Here is a 21,495-nt window from a genome sequence, read left to right as displayed (position 1 = left end):
TCTTAAAATAGTTAAAATCTCTTCTTCCTCATGCCTGTGAACAAATTACATTAAATGGCATCAAGGTAACTTTGAAATAAATATGTATTTATATTGTTATTAAAATCATTGTAAAATACAACACAAAAGAACATGAAGTTCATTTTAAACAAGAACATAAATAATGGAATGCACAGAAAAATACAGCAGAACAGAATAAGTAATCATTCTCTAGTTACTCTGAGTAAGTAAGAGCTTTACAGCTGTTTCCTAAGAGAAAGGGAAGAGGTTATAAAATACCTTCAAATGTGCATTCCTGAAATAACTAAGTTGGACTATCTATCCTGGTAAATACAGATGGGTAAGGGGAAAGGGAATCAATATCTCCTGAACAGTCTGTGCCTGACTATTCCAAGAATAAACTGGATGTGGCTCAGAGTTTACTTTATTTCCCTTAAGTGACACATTAACTTAACATTCTAATGCGTTTTTAAAATTGGAGGGAACACAAAGTGTATACCCTTAAAGCATGTGTATCAGACATGCATTTTACAGGTCTAGTGGAAAGAGCACTAAGTTGGAAGTCCGGGCTCTGCAATTAATTAAGGGAACTAGAACAAGCTATTAAACTTTTGCTATATATCATCTTCATGTAGGTTTAGGATAATACCCAACTGATAAGATTGAGTGTAAGAATGAGCAAATACTTGTAAAATTAAAAAACACCACACGAATGCATTGGAGTATTAGGATAAAACTCTTTTTCCCCGGACCCCTAGAAAACCATTAAGTGGATATGTAGTATAGTAGTTAAGAGCTTGAATTCCAGACTCAAGAGATTCAAGTCTCTTAGTCTTTGTTACCTTACAGTCTCTTCACGTGTATCATGGAATAACAAGAGTACATACTATATAGTACTATGTATTTATTATCTCAATTGATGAGAAGATCTTTAAATAGTACTTTGGTAAGCTCTGTGTCAAAATTAGCTATTATTTTAATGATCATAATTATTAATTATCTATAACAGCAACAACAGTTGACATTTATTGAGCACTTACTATGTGCTAGACATTGTCTTAAGCATTGCACATTTTTCATTCATTTCATCCTAACAACCCTATAGGAAGGTATTATTATTACTCCTATTTCTTCCCTATTTTACAGAAAAAGAAATTAAGCTACAGAGAAATTATGACATGTGTTCAGGTTCATTAACTAGTAAGTGGCAAAGACATGATGCAAACCAGCAGTTTGTAACTAAAGTCCCACTCACTTAAAGTTCCCAAACTCAAATGATATGCTCTAATACCAATGCCTTCAAAAGAATCAGATTTTATCAATTTTAAGATAGGCAAAGTGAATATATTAAAAATATAATTACATACAAAATGCTTAACAATGTTCCTGGCCCAGAGTAATCACTCAGTAAATGATACTTGTTATTAAAATTATTTTTTAAATTATTATTTTTAACAATTCAAATTGACACATTAATGTTCCTTGAACAAAAGCAAAATAAAGATTTGTAAACTTTAGGTTAAATTTAAAAAATTTATGAAAGGGTCCAAATACTCTTTCAAAAATCCTGAATACAAGGTAAAGGATAAGACAATTCCATGGATATTTGGGGGATTATATTTAACTTCTATTTCTAAGTGCAAACCCATTTGGCTACTGCAACTAATGGCTAATCAAGTCAGTAGAAAAAAATTTATCAATCAACTGAAGTATGTGTTTTGGACTATAGTTAAAATAATGTACTGAATAATATAGGTTATCTTTGCTTGAACTAAGCACATAAAAGCCCAATTTTCAACAATAGCATTCTTCAGAAATATTTATAGACTGTTTAGCATAATACCAATAAATTAGTATAAGAGCATAATGCAGAAATTTTCCTAAAAGCTTGAAAGTTCTGAAAAGTTCATTTTGCTTTTAAAGTAAACTTACAGAAAATGCACAAATTTGAATATTCATCTGGGATAAGATATTTATTAAATTCCATTAGGTTTTAAGTTCATCAGCAGGTCAAGTATGAAGAGTACTTGAGAGAAAAACTGTCCTGTTCATCAGTTAAACACTCTTACTTACCCCTTGGCCAGCTGCAACCCGCTCCAATGCCTTAAAGGGGGGGGAAAAAAACAAGACAGATTGCTGATATATTGAGTCTTATCTTATAAGATTTATAAACACACTGTACAAGAGTTTGTAAAACTGACATTTAGAAAGATTAATTATGTGATAATATGTAAGTTTATGCACTTAACAGTATTAATATCATTAAAGAATGTTAACTAGTATGCTTGTGTAATTTAGAGCTAATTTATAATGGAAGTGTGTCATATACACAAACACATATCCTTGAATGTAAATTCTAATTATATACAGTCCTTGAATTTCAGAAGGAATTAGAAAACAGGAAAGAAATGAAATGACATAGTCTTGGCTCATTTTTAGTATAGCTAAAACAATCAAATAAATCCGACGCTATTATTATGCACATATACATAGATACATATTTTAACATATTTTCTCATAATTTTAATAAACATATGATTTCATCTTTTAGTGAACAAAAAAATCCAGATTATAATTAAAAACTTATTTTGGAAAACTATATGTATTTTTGGTCTGCATGATCTACAAATTCAAATCAAATTCACATATGATCAAGTGCCAGGTAGAAGAGAAAGTGACACGTATTTTTACAATTTTATATATACTGGTTTTTATATTTATATTTATTTAAAGTCCAAAACACTTTTTACAAAATATTTCCCAACATTTGTAATAAATACTCATAATCCAAAATATATGAAAGATTTGTCATAATTTAAATATGGAATACAGTCTTCTGAAACTTTGAGTTTTTAGATATATTTCCAAATATATATAATTTTTAAACTATATTTTTAAAATTTAAAATTTTATTTAAAAAAATTAAATTAGCAAACATTTCAAACACAGAAAAGTAATAAATGTGTAAGAGATGTGCATATACTTGCTACTCAAATTTAAAATATCCATATTTGCCTCAGGTCTTTTTATTTTCATAAATGAAACTGTTTACATATAGCTAAATCATACACTTTTAAAATGAAAAAGATAATTTACAATTATCTTTTTATAAGTATAAGAGCAATTTTTGTAGATACACAAGATCACTGACAAGATAAGTAACTTTCCTCAAGTTGCTTAGCTAGTTAGCAAAGAACAGAGCAAGAACTAAAAGCTTGTTATTAGAATCCTGGTTTATCACGCTCTCACACCATGTGGAGTTAGTGGGAAAAAGAGTTCATTGCATGAAAACTGGCTTCACAGAAATGGTTTGAAGAAAAAAAATGTAATTTTTCCCATTTACTTGAATGATACTTTCACTGAACATCTACAGCCAAGTAGAATGTTATGAATACAGAAGACAGCTATTACGTAATTTTCATATTCTGTTAAACAGCAACAGGTCCAGATAAGTTTTCATTTATGGTACTCCTTGTGCTAATTTCAGATTAGATTTTTATTATAAATTTTCCTAAAGGCCAAACTGAATTTTTAAAAAAAAGAGTATTTAAAAAAAGGTGATTTGGTATATGATAAAAATATCAGATACGCCAGGACTGCTTTTGTTATGTGTTGTTGATGAGCTTCATTTAGAAATAGAAATAATAAATTGTGATTACATAATAAAAGATAATCAGGTAGGTGGTTAAAAAGTGTTTTGCAAACATTAATACTATTCTTGAACAACGAACAAAGAGGATGAAGAAAACATACCAAGCAGTCATTTCATACTAGTCTGGAATAATTTAGAAGTTTTATCAGGCTTAACGTACGCTAATGAGATTGCTCTAATTAAATTAATATTTTGTGTCTGGTTGGGATTCTTAACTGTTTATCTGAAAGCATTTCCCAGAAAAGTATCTATTTTTTTTTTAAAGAAGACCACTTAAGCTTTGAATATTTGTCAAAAATGTCAGTTATGGAGTAAAAGGCAATAAAATAAGATATATTAAAATAATTGTTCCTTAGATTTTCCAACATTACTTTGGAATCAAAAAAATAAGTCAAGGTGGACATGGGTTGGGGTGGGGCTAAGGAGAAGGGCATTCCATGGGCAGCTGACATTGATCACAGCAAGGTAAGGCCAGCATGGTCTGCTAATTCTATATTTACAGAATTTATTTTCCAAAGTCTTCGTTTTGGTTCTCTGAATGTTTATTTTGATAGAAATAATTCTTTTTTTATGGATACAACATATTCTTTTGTCTTTCTAAGGGATATTACATAGTTCTTTTCTTTTAGATAGTCTACATTTCTTCCCAGTTGCTTTTTCTTTAAATATCTCCATTTTTTTTGGTTAGTCTTCCTTTAGATATGTATTGACTCTTGTCTTTCTGTTAATAATGAAAATGAGGATAACATAAATCTGATTAAAAGTGTTTTGCTTATGAGTGAGGACTATTAGTTGTGGGTCTCACCACAGAGGGATAGATCTACCTTGCTATATTGTGAAATCCCTGATGCCAATATCTTGAGGTCTTTTCTCTGAGGCTAGGTTCACTTAAAAAAGACTATTTCGATTTCTTGCGTCAAGGGTATAACACTGGCTATGAGCATTCTGATACTCAAGTTATCCCAAGAAGAACCTGTCATTCTAACAAGATCTTGAACAAGTATCATTTACTAGAGAGTGAGAGAACAAGACAAATTTCCAGAAAAGTAGTTTAAGTGGGGCTACCAAAGGAAGTTATGTTAGCATAAATACATTTCTAAGATAATTCTAGTATATATAACTTAGAACACTGGCATATTATTTCTTATGTTGCTATGTAACAGGCATAGAAATAATGGGCCCTGAAAGAATTAGTTTACCTTGCAGTTAGGCATTAAACTTATTATTTAATCAACTGTATTTTATTTTATTTTACTTTGTTAAATTTTTTATTGCATAAATTTAAAGTGTACAACATGATGTTTATATATACATATGAACAGTTCCCAACTTTCAACTTTGCAATAGTGCATTCAGTATATACTATACTTTGACTACTCATACAACCATTCAATTTTTCACTTTCCATATAGTTTTCAATAAATTGCATGAGATATTCAACACTTTACTATAAAACAGGCTTTGTGTTAGATGATTTTGCCCAACTGTAGGTTAATGTTTAAGTGTTCTGACCACATTTAAAGTAGGCTAAGTTAAGCTATGATATTTGGTAACTTAGGTGTATTAAGTCCATTTTTGTCTGTAGTTTCAACATATGAAGGGTTTATTGGGACATAACCCCATCATAAGCTTAGTAGCATCTATATCTAGTGAAATGATTACAATAGGTAAGCAATTTATTAATAATATATCCACCATCTCACATAATTACCTTTTGTGTGTGTGTGCAGTAAGAGCACCTAAAATCTATTCTCAGAAGATTTCCAGTATATAATACAATATTAACTATAGTCCTTACGTTGTACTTTAGATCTCTAAATTTATTAATTCTACATAACTGCAGCATTTTAATTTTCTGACAACACAAAAATCACTTACATTATTTAACTCATTTCTTTGTAAACTGACATAGTGCCATGAACAGAGAACATTACGGGCTAGAGTGTTCTAGGTCTGAGGGCACTAGTCAAACGCAGCACAATAAATGTTTTATTTAATTAGATAGTTACTTCATATCTCAATTAGCTTAATATTTCTCCCATTCTATAAAAATTTAGGAAACCAAATGATCTGCTATAAAGAAATACAAACCACAGAGCTTTGGATAAAGTATTGAACACTTTACATTATATTTTATATAATAATTAAAATAATTATATATAATTTTGTCATGACACTGCATGTAGTGTGGATATTGTTTAAAGGGAAAATCATTTTTTTCTTATACTTTCCAATGCACAAAAGCATTAAATGAGGATGTTCTGCAAAATTTGGCATTGAGTCCATGATACTAGCCAAAAACAATAAATTCTACAACATCTGGATAAAGCTGTTACTCCAGGAAAAAATATAACCATACCAAACATGCTGACATTCTGGCATTACGACCACAGCACCATCTCTCTTCCTTTAAATAGTGGCACATTGGAAATCCCCACTTTTCCTGAGTACGTTCTGCAGATGGGGGAAAAATACGGATTATTTAAATAAAATTCTTCCTTTTTCAGTTAAAATAAATAATCTACTGAGAAAGCAAATCAGTCATCGAGAAAGTGAAAACAGTAGTTTAACATGGAAATGGTGATGTTTAACAGTTCATTCCAGTTTGTTAATTGAAAGCATACTAATGTTATGAAAATGGTATTTGCTCAACACAGCTGCTTTGTGTTTAAGTTCCAAGTCTGGTACCAACCAATTTGCCAAAACAATTTCTCTAAGATTTAGCAATTTAAAATGCAAATACTCTTAATATTCATTATAACTATAGGAGGTAAGTAATGAGATATTGAAAATTTATTGCTGACCTGACTTTTTAAAAGTGACTTATTAAATATGACATTTGGCAATTTATTATAGAACAATATAAAGTCATTCCTAACAATGTTGAAACATCAGGTTTTTTTTAAGCCACTACGTTCCCTCTTCAGAAAAAGAACAGCTCTACAGGCTCTTATTTCTTCCTTATATTAAGAGACTGTAATATTTTCAACTATGACCCAATTTAGCTCAAATGCACCTGTGTTTTACAACAAAAACAAAAATCAATGTTCATTACTTAATCACATATCTACTGCTCAACTTAATAGAGTTACACATGCAACCTGGTGATGTTAGAATTTCTGATGTAGAACTGTTAGTTCCACAGGGTTTTTGGAAAGGAAAAGAAAGCAATTTATATTTTAAATTAAGACCTGGAAAATTTTATTAAAAACAAAACCAGTGATAATTAAAAGAAAGTTGAGATAAACATAAATATTAATTTCTATTATATTATAAAAAGTAAAATAAAATAAAAACAAAAAGGTGCTTTATAAGAAAATGCAGTTGGGATAGATTCCAGTAAGTAAACTTCTGTACCATGAGGGACCAGATGACTTTTGATTAAAAGAGAACAAGTTTAAATTTTACAATCATAGCCTATGAAAGATGTTACAATCATAGCCTATCCAGATGTTCAGGTATTAAATTAAAATTTATAATAGACCCTACTGATAATCAGATGGAAGATATGGACCATCCCCCCTAGGAATACAAATTATAATACAAATAAACAACTCAACAGCAAAACAACTAATCCAATTAAAATGTAGCCAAAGGATCTGAATAGACATTTCTAAAAAGTTGGCATACAAATGGCCGACAGCTATATGAAAAAATGCTGAACATCACTAATCATCAGGTAAATGCAAATCATGTAGCCATATGAAAAACAACATGGAGGTTTCTCAAAAAAACAAAAACAGAACTACCATACATACAATCCAGAAATCCCATTACTGGATATTTATCCAAAGGAAAATAATCAATATCTCAAAAGGATATCTACAACCTCATCTTTATTGCAGCACTATTCACAGTAGCAAAGATACGAAATCATTCTAAGTATCCATCAACAGATGAATAGACACAGATAAGGAAAATGTGGTATATATATACACAATAGAGTATTATTTGGTCAAAAAAAAAATCCTGCATTTGCAGCAGCAATATGGGTAGAAATGGAAGTCACTGTGTTAAGTGAAATAAGCGAGGCATAGAAAGGCAAATATCACACATTCTCACTCATATGTGAGAGCTAAAAATATTATCTCATGCAGATAGTGAGTAGAATGACAGTTACCATAGGCTGGGAGGGGTATGTGTGTTGTGGAGAGAGGTAGATGAAGAGAGGTAGATTAATTGGTACAAACATACAATCGGATTGAAGAAATAAGTTTTAATATTTGATAACACAGTAAGGTGGCTATAGTTAACAAGAATATATTGTATATTTAAAAACAGCTAGAAGAGATCTGAAATGTTCCCAATACACAGAAATGATAAATGCTTGAGGTGGTGGATATCCTGAATACCCTGTCTTGATCATTACACAGTCTGTGCCTTTATCAAAATATCACACATACCCTGTAAATATGTACAAATATTATATATCAATAAAAATGCCAGTATTTACACAGCACTTAACATCAAGCACTTAACATTAACTTACTATTGTAAGTCCTTTAAATGTATTAACTAGCTTCAGTTCCTAGAACAATTCTGTGAAGTAGGTATACTACTATTCTCACATTCCAGATAGGGAAACTGAGCACAGACAGATAGGTTAAGTCAACTGCCTCACTTACAAATCTAGCACAAGGCAGAGCTGGAATTTAAACTCAGGCAATCTGACTCCAGAACTCATGCTCTTAACCACCAAGCTATATAAATGTATACTAAAATTTTACTTACAATTGGATAGGACTCACAGAGCCCTTGTAGCCTATCCAGGTCCTAGGGACTCTGGGCTACTTCTATTTCCAAGATGACTTCAAAGAGTGGTTTGGGTTTTATTGAAGCTTTTATGATTTAACTGAGACATGATTATTGCAAAGTGAAAGGGTTATGATAAGTTTTTTTTTTTTTTTTTTTTTTCTGACAAAGAAAAAGAGAAATACAGATCTCGCTGTAAAAAGTAAAGGGCTAGAGAGATGGGGCTGTGCTATTTTATTCAAACTGGTTCATTACTAACTAATAAAACAGCTACTCCTCCCTTTACCCATCCATTCTCTCCTTGTTCCTTGTAGTAACAGAGAACTCAACTGTTGAGATTAAAGGCTGCAAATCTCAGATTTCTATGCAACTACTAGGACAGCTACAAGACTAGGTTGTGGCCAATTGAATGTGGGCAGAAACCATATGTATAAATTCCAGGTCATGTACTTAAAAGGGATGGGGGGGTGTATGTTCTTTCACCCACACTTTCTACCTCTACCTGCTTCATTTCTTTTCTGTCTGGAATGTGTTCATGGTACCAAGCGAACTAAGGCCATGAAAATAAGAGCAGTAGAGAGTAGAGCAACAAAATAGAAGACCCTTCAGTTCCTGTAAGACTTTTTTGTACAGAGCTTCTAGAGCAGCTCTACTTGTTGACCTCTGGATTGAAATATAAATGTCCCTGTGTCTTGTTTAAGTCACTGTTACTTTGGTCCTAAATCTATCTTACATTTAAATCTTCATCTTAATGTCTGTCAAACTTTTTATAGCTCAGCACTCTTGGCATATAGCAAAATTTGTATGTCATACTAGAATAAACAGATGATGATGATGTGGTCACAGGCAAACCCCAGGGAACAAGGGAAACAATATCTCAGGAATACCCATAAAACATCCATGGCACAGTAGTTAAATAACTCTGTTCTAATTAACACAGAAGTCTTTTTCTGAGGGTGTGCTATTTGAGCAGAGATTTAAACCTAATAAAGAAGCATGACATAAAGATGAGAGGAAGATTTAATGAAATATGAAACAAAAATTTAAAAACTGAGCTTCCAGTAGGATATACTCTCCAAAACCAAAATAGAGAATATCTTACAACTTAAAATAAGTGACTAGCAATTTTTTAACTTCTTCTAATATCCTAACCAAATACCTACAAACAGATTTGTAACACTGGAAGAAAAAGAGATGAAAGTCAACATTGCGCAGAATATGAAAAGAATCCAAAAAACAATGATTTGTAATGAAAGGTATAATTAGTGGATTATCACTGCTCTGCAATTTACCTTAGGCTGCCAGGAAAAAAGCTTGTCTACTTTCCTGAAAATAGGCAGAGAGGTCTTCCCTCAGTGACAATCTAAAGAAAACTTGGACTGGAAAAAATACTACTTAACATTAGATTGAAAGGGGTACAGCACATATGAAACATACACTACACCAGAAAGGGTATATTATTAGAAGGAAAAATCTAATATAAGAAACCCATAGCCAAGTATACTCCCAAATTCTTGACTCACAGAAACTATAAGAGATACTAAATAATTATTGTGGCTATAAGCCATTGAGTTTTGGGGTGATTTCTTACACAGCATTAGATAACACACACAGTCTACAATTAGCAATGAGAAGTAAGGAGACTTACTCCATACAAGGAATGTGGGGAAAAAATCCACTGCTTGAGGAGTACGGGCAGTGTGCTTCATTACAGCTAGGTTTTGATTAGTTAGGAAAATAAAGAAACTTTCAGAGAAGAGGCAATATATATATAGGCAATTTTCATAATGACTGACTGTGAATTCTAGAAAATGGGACACTTAGTCAAAACCAAGGGCTTATGGAGATACCTGTGATTAGGGTTCTAGAAATAAGAAACGAGCTGTGAGTCCTTGGGCTCTGGTGGTAGCTAATATGAACAGGGATAAAAGACACGATGGGATTAGTCCTCAGAATTCTAGAGACAAAGTGTTGAAGCTGTAAGTGTTGTGGTAGAGGGAAGATGGCGTGAAAATTTTTCCATGGAGAAATAGGAACACTTTTACACTGTTGGTGGGATTGTAAACTAGTTCAACCATTATGGAAAACAGTATGGCAATTCCTCAAGGATCTAGAACTAGATGTACCATATGACCCAGCCATCCCACTACTGGGTATATACCCAAAGGATTATAAATTATTCTACTACAAAGACACATGCACACGTATGTTTACTGCGGCACTATTCACAATAGCAAAGACTTGGAATCAACCCAAATGTCCATCTGTGACAGACTGCATTAAGAAAATGTGGCACATATACACCATGGAATACTATGCAGCCATAAAAAAGGATGAGTTTGCATCCTTTGTAGGGACATGGATGCAGCTGGAAACCATCATTCTTAGCAAACTATCACAAGAAGAGAAAACCAAACACTGCATGTTCTCACTCATAGGTGGGAACTGAACAATGAGATCACTTGGACTCGGGAAGGGGAACATCACACACTGGGGCCTATCATGGGGAGGGGGGAGGAGGGAGGGATTGCATTGGGGAGTTATACATGATATAAATGATGAATTGATGGGTGCTGACGAGTTGATGGGTGCAGCACACCAACATGGCATAAGTATACATATGTAACAAACCTGCACGTTATGCACATGTACCCTAGAACTTAAAGTATAATAAAAAAAAAAAAAAAAAGAAAGAAAATTTTTCCATGGGAACAGAGTTCTGGGCTTCCCAATTGACTTCTGGTGATAAAGGGAAGATACAGACAAACAGGATTCCTGGGATTCCCCTTGTTTCCAGGTGATACAGATGGAAACCAGCAAGGGAGCCATCACACATGGAGCCCATGGGGCTGTCACTGGAGAAGTGGAGCGTAATAAAAGATGGTCTTACTTCAAATATGTTTCCTGACTTGTACTGATGAAGATTATGCAGATTATGAAGGAGGGTTATGGTCCTCCTTAGAATTCATAAAGCTACTATTTACCACAACAAAGGCTGACAGAGGGTACTCCACCGGTGTGTAAGAGAGCTCCCTCTTAAATATTTAACAATGTATGAAGGACAGAAGGGCAGTCTTACTTGATGCACCTAGATCCCTGAATTCCTATCCAAAACACCTAGGAACTTTAAGATACGAGTGCAGTTTACACGAACTGCCAGCCTTGGCTCAAAGCTATATGAAAACACATCACTCCTCTGGACACCACGCGGTTACATAACCATCTTGAAGTTTTCTGAATCTGCGTTTAACGGTTTCCTCTGTGGTTGAAATCACAGTGGCCTCACATCTTTGCTCTTTATCTAATGGAGTTAAGTGCAAACAACTGATAAGGAGGCAGCAAACCCTCAAAGTCAAACAAAGCCTTTTATGTAGATCTTCCATATTATCTTCAGAATTTGGTTCATTAGTTTCATTCTGACTGCAGTGAAGACTGAAGCTCCCTCATATGACCTGAATCAAAGTTATAGTTCACCATTTCTACTTTTATGTATCAGTCTTCTCTTTGTGCTCATATACCCATATTCAAATCTAATCAAACTGAGCATTAATCACCCTTTATCAGTGAATCAAACTGCTTTCCCCTAGCCTCACTTCCATAATTGTGGAATAGATGAAGTCTCTTGCTTTCTATCCTATTTCTTAGTATTTCTTGCAAGCTTTAGAAACAATAATCTCTTAAATTTAGAGATTGTACTAGTTATTCCTTCTTGTGTTAATATCATTATCCACCTAATTAAACAAGCTTGAACTTTGGAACCATTTTCCATTACGCTAAGTTCTTACATATATCCTCTTAATTATACTTCTTTTTCATATTCAGTCTTCATTAGCTACTAACTTGGTAATGCAATACCTACTCATTAAATTTTTTGTTGCTTTGTTTTGGTCTTCCTGCCCATCCTTTATACTAAGAGCAATATTATCTTTCTAAAACACAAACATTAACCATGTCAACAGCAGCTCTTGTTTCCTTCAACAGTGTAATCTATGAGAACAAATCCAATGGGTTAAAAAACACTCACTGTAGATTTCCGGAAACTTTTGATATCCCATTCCTTAAGCAATCTCTTCATCTGTCTTCCATAATACCATTCTCTCTTATTTGTAGCCTTAATTCTCTTTATACTCCCTTGCTGACTCATTATTTTCTATCTGCCTATGAAACGTTTCTGTGGTTTAGTCTTGCCACTCCCCACATCCCTTTAATACTTTCTTTGAACAAAGGCTCACAAACTGAAATGCCTGCAGTGGTTAAACACATGTATAAAGTGGTAGGTATGATCTAATAGGTATACAGCTATTTGTATGGTAACTAAGTATCACATCTGCTGGGTCCTACTGCCTTTTAAAGCACAAGGTGGGCATAATAAAGCTGTCCAAAATCAAGCTGTTGGCTAGGCCACAGACCCTCTGAAGGCTCTAGGAAAGAATACTTCATTTTTTCTTCCATTACCAGTTTCTGGTGATTACTAGTAATCCTTGTCATTTTCTACTTGTCTTTATGTGGCAGTTTTTTCTCTGTGTCTCTCTGTGTGCACTCTCCTAGGATTTAGGGCCCACCCGATCCAGTATGATGACTCCATCTTAACTAATTATATTTGCAAAGTCCCAGTTTTCAAATAAGGTCATATTCTGAAGTTCTTCATGAACATGACTTTTTGGGAGACATTAATCAACCCATTACCATTCCTAAATTATATCTGGAATCCTATACTCTTCTGTGAGATCTAGTTTTGCATTATCAATATCCTAAACACCATTTTCAAATGAGTATTTCATTGGCACCTTAGAATCAACATGTCTAAAATTAAACTAACTTCAAAATACAAATCTAGATCTTATGAAGTTTCAGAATTTAATAACTGGCACTAATATTTATTCATTTACACAAGTCAAAACATTCAGGAGATATCTTTGACACTTTCTCATTCAGTTTGCTTCAGAAATTCCTGTTTATTTATCTCCTAAATTTTCCTCAAATCTAAAAATTCTTTATTTCCACCAACCCAAACTACCCGGACTGGTACAACAGTCTCTTGATTGGTGTGCCAGTATCCACTCTTGCTCCCTTTTATTCCAATCTCAATTCTGCAACCATGATGATCTTTTAAAATTTAAACCTCACCAGGGATGGGCATGGTGGCTCACGCCTTTAATTCCAGCACTTTGGGAGGCCAAGGGGGGCGGATCACCTAAGGTCAGGAGTTCGAGACTAGCCTGGACAACATGGCGAAACCCCGTCTCTACTAAAAATCCAAAAATTAGCCAGGCATGGTGATGGCTGCCTGTAATCCCAGCTACTTGGGAGGCTGAGGCAGGAGAATCACTCGAACCTGGGAGGTGGAGGTTTTACTGAGCCGAGATTACACGATTGCACTCCAGCCTGGGGGACAGAATAATGAGACTCCATCTCCAAAAAAAAAAAAAAAAAAAAAATCAAACCTCATCAGTTCACTTTCCTGTTTAATAAATCCTTCTTCTCCTTAAAAAATCCCCTTTCTCCTTTTAATATTAAGACCCAATCCTTAGTATGACTGACAAAATCCTACATGATCTGCTTGTGCCTAGTTTGCTAGCTTCATTTCACACTTCATTTGCTGTTTCAACTTTTTACAATTTGGATTTTTAAACTTATATATATTTATTGAGTACTTAACATGGGCCAGTCACTCAATTAATGGCTAAAAATTCTTTAGTTTCAATGAACAATTCATACCTGATAAGTATTTTTCCCCTCCCTTTCTTTTCTTAAAACGGTTTTATTGAGGTATGGTTGACATATAAAAAGCTGTAGATATGTAATGTATACAACTTTTTGTGTTCGGAAATAAGTCAATACCTGTAAAGCCATCAAGCCATCATCATTAGCAATGTCAAAAACGTATTCATTACCTTTAAAAGTTGTCTCCTTCCTGTTTTTTTCTCCATTTGTAGTAAAGGAACTTAACATAAGACATACCCTTGTAGCAATTTTTAAGTATACAATACAATACCGTGAATCATAGGCCCTATATTATACATACAATATATCTCCAAATTTTATTTTGTATAATCGAAACTTTGTATGCTTTGATCAATACTTCCTTGTTTCTCTCCCACCCAGCCCCTGCTCTTGTTTCCGTGTTCGACTGGTTTAGACTTCACATACAAGTGAGATCATGCAGTATTTTTCTCTGCCTGGCTTAATTCACTTAAGATAATTTTCTACAGGTCCATCCATATTGTAGAAAACGGCAGGACTTGCTTCTTTTTAAAGGCTAATATTCCATTGTATGTGTGTACCACATTTTCTTTATCCATTTATTCATTAATGGAGATGAAATGATTCCATATCTTAGGTTACTGTAAATAATGCTGTCATACATACAGGAGTATAGATATCTCTTCGAGATCCCGATTTCAATTCCTTTAGATACATACTCAAAAGTCAGAATGCTGAATCAAATGGTAATTCTACTTTTAATTTTCTGAGGAACCTCTATATCATTTTCCATGGCAACTGCACCAATTTACATTCCTTCCAACAATGTAACAGGGTTCCCTTTATATCCTTGTCAAGACTTGTTGTCCTGTGTTTTTTTTTTTTTTCTATAACAGTCATTTTAACACGTATGAGGTGATATTTCATTGTGGTTTTAATTTGCCTTTCCCTGATGATCAGTAATGTTGACCACTTTTCTATATACTTGTTAGCTGTCTGTACGTCTTCTTTAAAGCAGTGTTGAACGTATGGGGTTCTGGGTGGCCAGCCACATTGTCCAGCATCATATCAAAAGAACTTTAAAAGCAGCTCCTTATGGACAAGATACTTCATGACTTCATATACAGCATTGATGAAATCCATCTAGAAAAAGGATTCTTGTCCAGACCTCCTTGTTGTACAACTAAAAAGGAGCCAACTGATGTTTATCTTTTCCCTTTAAGGCCCAGGAGTTAGTAGTTTTAGAGATAAGGACATTTCTGATGATAAACTTGATTGAATTTGCACAAAACAGTAGACTTAGCCTATCGCTTCCTGCCTTCAATCCTGGTGCTTGCTTCTCTTCCTTATTAATAAGTGTTCTTTGCAGCAGTTATTTTTATCCAGAACGGGGCATTTTTATCTGCATTGAAAATTTATTCAGGAAGATACCCTTACATTCCAATAATTTTCTTAATGGCATCTGGGAACTTGTCTGCTGCCTCTTGATCAGCATCTGCTGCTTCTCCTATTATCTTGACAATTTGTTTTAAGCCAAATCTCTTTCTAAAATAATCACACCATCCTTGTTGACATTACATTCACCAGCTTTAAATCTTTTACTGAGGTAGATTTAGATCCTTTTGCTTTAACTTGTCATATAATGACTTCACTTTTTCTCAAATCAAATTAATGTTTACAGATAGGCTTTTCTTTTCGCAATCACATACCCACATAAAACTGCATTTTCAAAAACCTTGCACAAGAAATGTTTAACCATCTCTTCCAAAGTTCCCCTCTGATCTGCGCTATCCATCTTCCATCTGGATTCCAGCAATCGTTCCCTAAGAAATTTCCCTGCTTTTTGTCACAACACTGTTTTAGCCACACTGGTCTTTGTTCTTCCTTGAAAGGGCCAACAGGTTCCTGTCTTAGGGTATTTTACTTGCTGCTCCCTCTGTCTGGAACACTATGTCTCCAACATAGCTGCATGGCTTGCTCCCTCATCCTTCAACTGTCTGCTCAACGTCATCTTAACAACAAAGCTTCTCCTGGCTACCCTATATAAAACAGCATGCCTCCAAACTCACATTACTTTATTTTTCTCCATAGTACTTATCACCATCTGATGTACTAGATATATATCTGCTTGTTGCTCTGCAGTCTCTACCTACTAGGAGGTAAATGACATGGGTGCAGGGACTTTTTTTCCACTTCTCATTCAAAAGTATCTGGCACGTTGTAGACACTCCATAAATATTTTTGAAATAATATATAAATGTATGAATGAATGATTACATTCAGTTTGAATCCTTTTGTTAGAAAAGAGGTTTTTGTACATGTACACATTTGTATATGTACATGCATAGCAAGAAATATGTGAAGGGAGTGTCACATGTGATGCCAAACAAACTTTTACTTTTTAACATATATGTTTGCATACTTTCAAACTCGTTTTATAATGTGAATATATTTATTACTTATGTTGAAAGGTAAATATAGAAATAAATGTTTAATATTTTGAGTTCATTCATAGTTCAAAGTCCTTTATTAAAACTTCCTTTTTGTGTGTCACATGCATCTATGTCACTTTTATAATGCTTTGAAACAATAAAGTAAAATTTAGGTTGATAGGCATCTTACAATCTCCCACAAAACATAGTTTTTTTTTTTTAGGAAAAAAAAAAGTCAAGTATTTGTCATTTACCAGCCATTTTACCTTGATTTTAAACTTAAGTCTCTGTTCCATGTTATTCTCTTTAAGGACTGACAAAGACTCCTTAGGTTTCCTGAAAAATATCCTTCAATGGTATCTGAAGAATTGCCATGTAGATTGACACATTCTCAAGTAAAGATGACCTCTCAGTTTAGTTGCAAGTTTAGAAACTCATTTCCCACCTTAGAATTTTATAGTTTCATAATTAGCATCAGTTATAGGACAATTCTATAAAATTTTCTTGATTTTCATTTCAGGTTTTAAATAAGGCCAAGTATTTATGATATTCAAAATATTGCCTAAGGATAAAAGGTGTATTAAACATTATATTGAACTATCAAGATTTGTGAAGTACTTACATGTTACTGGTTTCTAAAATATATTAAAACTAAGAGGATAGGCCTGGCATGGTGCTCACACCTGTAATCCCAACATTTTGGGAGGCAGAGGTGGGCAGAGTGCTTGAGTCCATGAGTTCAAGACCAGCATAGGCAACATGGTGAAACCCTGTCTTTACGACAACAAACAAACAAACAAAAACCAAAAAAAAGCCAAGAATTGGCCAGGAGTGGTGTCACGCACCAGTAGTCCCAACTAGTTGGGAAGCTGGGGAGGGAGGATTGCCTGAACCCAGGTCGAGGCTACTGTGTGCCATGATCATGATACTGCACTCCAGCCTGGACAACAGAGTGAGACCCTGTCTCAAACAACAAAACAACAAAACAACAACAGCAACAACAAAAACAAACCCTAAATGATAAATATAATTATTTAAATCAGACCTACTCTTCAGTATTAATAAAATAATGAAGAATAAACTTAAAATAGTATAACCATAAGAATAATAATATAGAAGGCAATTCAAAAGCAGGCAAGTTCTAGAAATTGCTCTGTTCTTAAATGATCAGAAAAAATGTGGGTGTAAAAAGTAACTTAAAAAGATAATGTTTATGTGCAGTTGTCAACAATGATTCAAGTTGTAAAGGAGATACTTAAAGATTCTAGAATTCAAGACATTTAAAGAAAATCACACCACAATTATTATACGTTTATGGCAATTAACTAATTCATTCCATAAATATGGACTGAGCCCCTATGGTTCCTTTCTGTCGGCCTTCACCAGACTGTACCTTCAGTTTAAATCACTGAGATATAGACTCTATGTATGAAGTTTTGTTTCCCAGAAAACACAAATGGAGAGAGTTGGTAATGGTAAAATGGTAACGATTACAATAAAATGATTAAATTTATTATCTCTGATTTGTTTCCTACTGGGCCATGCCGAGTGTGAGGGTTAATTTCATGTGTCAACTTGATTGAGCCATGGAATGCCCAGATATCTGGTTAAACATTATTTCTGGATGGCCCATGAGGGAGTTTTGGGAAGAAATGAGTGTTTGAATTGGTGGTCTGAATAAAGCAGACTGCCCTCCCTAATATGGGTGGGCATCATCAAACCCATTGAGAGTCTGAGTAGGGCAAAAAGTTAGGGAAAGGCTGAATTCTCTCCCTCACTACCTCACTGCACAAGCTGTGACATCCGTCTTCTCTTGCCTTTGGCCTGGGACTTACACCATTGGCATTCCTGATTCTCAGGCATTTAGTCTCACACAGGAATGCACACCACTGGCTTTCCTGGGTCTCCGGCCTGTAGAGAGCATATCCTGGAACTTGTCAGCCTCCATAATTGTGTCAGCCCATTCTTAATAAATCTAATTACATGTGTGTGTAAGAGCACCCTGCCTAATACACCAGGTATACATAGCCTGATTTACAATATCCTTTTTTTCTACTTCTCATCTCCACTGCTAATTCCATTATATGATCAATGTACCAGTATTTCACTTATCCTTTGGTTAAAAATGCAGGCTGGAAATGTAATCTCAAGGTATATGTATATAAAGTGTGATGTATATAAAAAAGAAAATAAACACCCAGTTTTAAAAGACACGTATATTACTTTAAAGGCATCATATCTGCATTAAAACATTTATTATTAATGAATCAGCCCAGATACAACTGTCCTGGTATTTTTATGCATGACTATACAATGGCAAAACCCAGGTGCTGAGAGAAAACATTGTGTTGGTTTGGCAAACACTGTAATAGCAGCTTCCCAGTGGAGTTTCTCATTGTGTATGACAGGTTCCCTCTGCTGCAAAACTCTATACTTGATAAAATAATTTATAATGAGACACATATGGAACACCTGAGATAATTTTTATACTAATATTACAGATGATGTTGTAACTTCATACCAATAAAAAATTCACACATTGTGTCAGATGGATGATAATGAAGAAAATTTAGACAACTTTCTGGTAATTTATTTACCCCAGGAAAAAAGAAATGAGAACATTACAGCAAAATATTTTTCAAGGTTATTTGCTCTACAGCATCAAAATCTAGATTTATATATAAAATGAGTAGATTGTAATCTAGTTTTTGTAAAATCTGTTTTATATTAATTTGACTGTCAACTCTCTGACAAGAATTTCTGTCAACTTTGCTTTCATATTACTTTATATACAAAGTATAAACTCTTCCTCTTTACTACTTCTTTTAAGTGGACATACTCATTTTCTATTTTGGATTTAAACACTTTCTTGGCGTCTTTTACTTACCATGAACACAAGGAGAACTTTTTTATGCTGAATAAATCCAATCTGCATGAGCTTCAAAAACCACTTTCTATTAATCACAAAAAATAACGAGGTGCAAATTAAAGAAAGAAGCAAAATATATTAAAGTTCCATTTCTAACTACTCAAAGGCAGCAAGAAGATGCCCCATGGCAAAAATAAAATCAGTGCCAGTATTCTAGAAAACATACAGCTGACGGAAGATCATATACAGCTGTCAGAGTGAGGTAATTGTGCACAGAATGCCAAGTACATCTAGAAATCTCTGTATTCATCCCATATTAATTGGCAAGAATGTTTCTAAGACCAGCTGAACAGTGAGGAGCAATGTGATATTGTAACAAAAGCTTATAAACAGCTGAATCTACAAGGCTGGTAGTAAAGTCTACTCATCTGCTATATGGTTGCAAAGAACAATACCTACACTAGTCACACCAGAAACTTAATTCAAGCTGAGATAGATCCTGATAGTTCCTCACTGAATTACTGAACAAACTAATAAACTATTAATATCAATATAGTTAAGAAAATAAATATATATAATATACATTTGCTATAAATTATTGCTAGTTTTACTTCTTAAAACCCAAACATATAAAACTGGGAGAAACAACATTTATGACCATTATTATACTAGTATAAATGTAAAAGTAAAATTTTCAAAAATGTCATTATCATCCAAATGCAGACTAGTAGCAGGAAAGTATTTATTTATGCAAATCCAATATAATTAAGAAAAAAGATACTAAAAATAAATGTCTTGATAAATACAAATAATGTTAAATTTAAATAATATGCATGTTTTGGAAAGCTACATTCAAGTAATAGAATGATATCATTAGAGCCAGAAGGGACAGATCGTCTAATTTAACCCCTCTCTTGCTTCACTAATTTACAGATGATCCACAAAAGCTAACTGATTCACCCAGGTCACAACATTACAGAGACAGAGGAGAATGCTAGTCAGTCAAAGCATGTTTTCTTCTATGCAGTGTTTCTGCACTCCCTTGGACATCTAGAAATCGCTCTCTCTATGCTTGGCATATAACTTATACATAACTCTAATACAGTACCTATCAAACTATATTACAATTATCTTATCGGTAAAAAAAAAAAAACCCTATTTATTACATTAGATATTACTTTAAATTGTTTCATTTAGATATCCTCAGTATCTAGCAAAGTGGGCAGTGGGTGCATACTTAGTTTGCTGAATATCTCCTAAATTTCAGCATATTCTATGTTGAATAAATCTTTATTGATATTTATGGCACAATGTTGTTACTAAATTGGCTCTTATGTTCTCATAATTTCAAAGTCTTCATTTTAGTTTCATGGTTTAAATTAAGAGTTGCTAAAAAAAGATCCACGCCTTAATCTCCAGATTCTTGACAAAATACTAATGATTTATAGGAAGGCCAAAAGAGAGTAATTGAAAAGAATTAATTTAAAATATAATTATTCTGGAGATGTCTCATCAAATACCTTTGTTTCTTCTTCAGGTTTGACCAGTGCTGAATCAGCACTTTTTTTTTTTAACCATTTATAATTTTATTTCATATGTTATTCCTTTATTGACTGCTTGCTATATATCTCATTTTATGGCAAATGCTAGGAATGAAAGAAAAACATTAAAGAAACATTCCACCTTTGCCCCAAAACTTGGTTCCTCCTTAGTGTTTCCTATCATATACGTTGTTCTGTCACCCACTCAGCTGCTCAAAACAGAAACCTGATAATGATCCTTGATAATCCCTTTTCCTTTATCGCCTTTAAACAATCTTAAATGCTTCTTGAATTTTTCAAATTTATTCTCTTCCTACTACTGGCACCTTTATTTTTGTTCCCACCTTTGTGGTTTCAAATCATGAAATTATTAAAGCTCAAGTTTGCTATGGCACACAAATACCCTCAGGAGCTTCAGTGTTTCCATTATCTTTGAGGACTTCGGCACTCTTCTATATATTGACTGGATATATATTTCCATCATTTCAGTGCTTCTAGGAAAAATTAATTGTATTCAGGATTTTTAGTTGAATACAATAGGAGGGT

The 21,495-nt window shown here is 33.6% G+C and overlaps 1 protein-coding gene across 1 annotated transcript in view; it reads right to left on the bottom strand.

Annotated features, from left to right (window-relative positions):
* The window catches only part of METTL25 (methyltransferase like 25), a 119,507-nt gene that overhangs the window by 41,856 nt on the left and 56,156 nt on the right, over positions 1-21,495 (bottom strand). The window contains exons 6-7 of the mRNA XM_010372546.2: positions 6,012-6,106; positions 2,074-2,103 (exon numbers count right to left, since the gene is read on the bottom strand). Of these exons, the coding sequence (XP_010370848.2) occupies positions 2,074-2,103; positions 6,012-6,106 (125 nt within the window). The remainder of the gene's footprint in view (positions 1-2,073; positions 2,104-6,011; positions 6,107-21,495) is intronic.

This window comes from Rhinopithecus roxellana, chromosome 10 (genome assembly GCF_007565055.1).
Source record: "Rhinopithecus roxellana isolate Shanxi Qingling chromosome 10, ASM756505v1, whole genome shotgun sequence".
Taxonomy (NCBI): domain Eukaryota; kingdom Metazoa; phylum Chordata; class Mammalia; order Primates; family Cercopithecidae; genus Rhinopithecus; species Rhinopithecus roxellana.
This window is presented reverse-complemented; position numbering and strand designations above follow the sequence as displayed.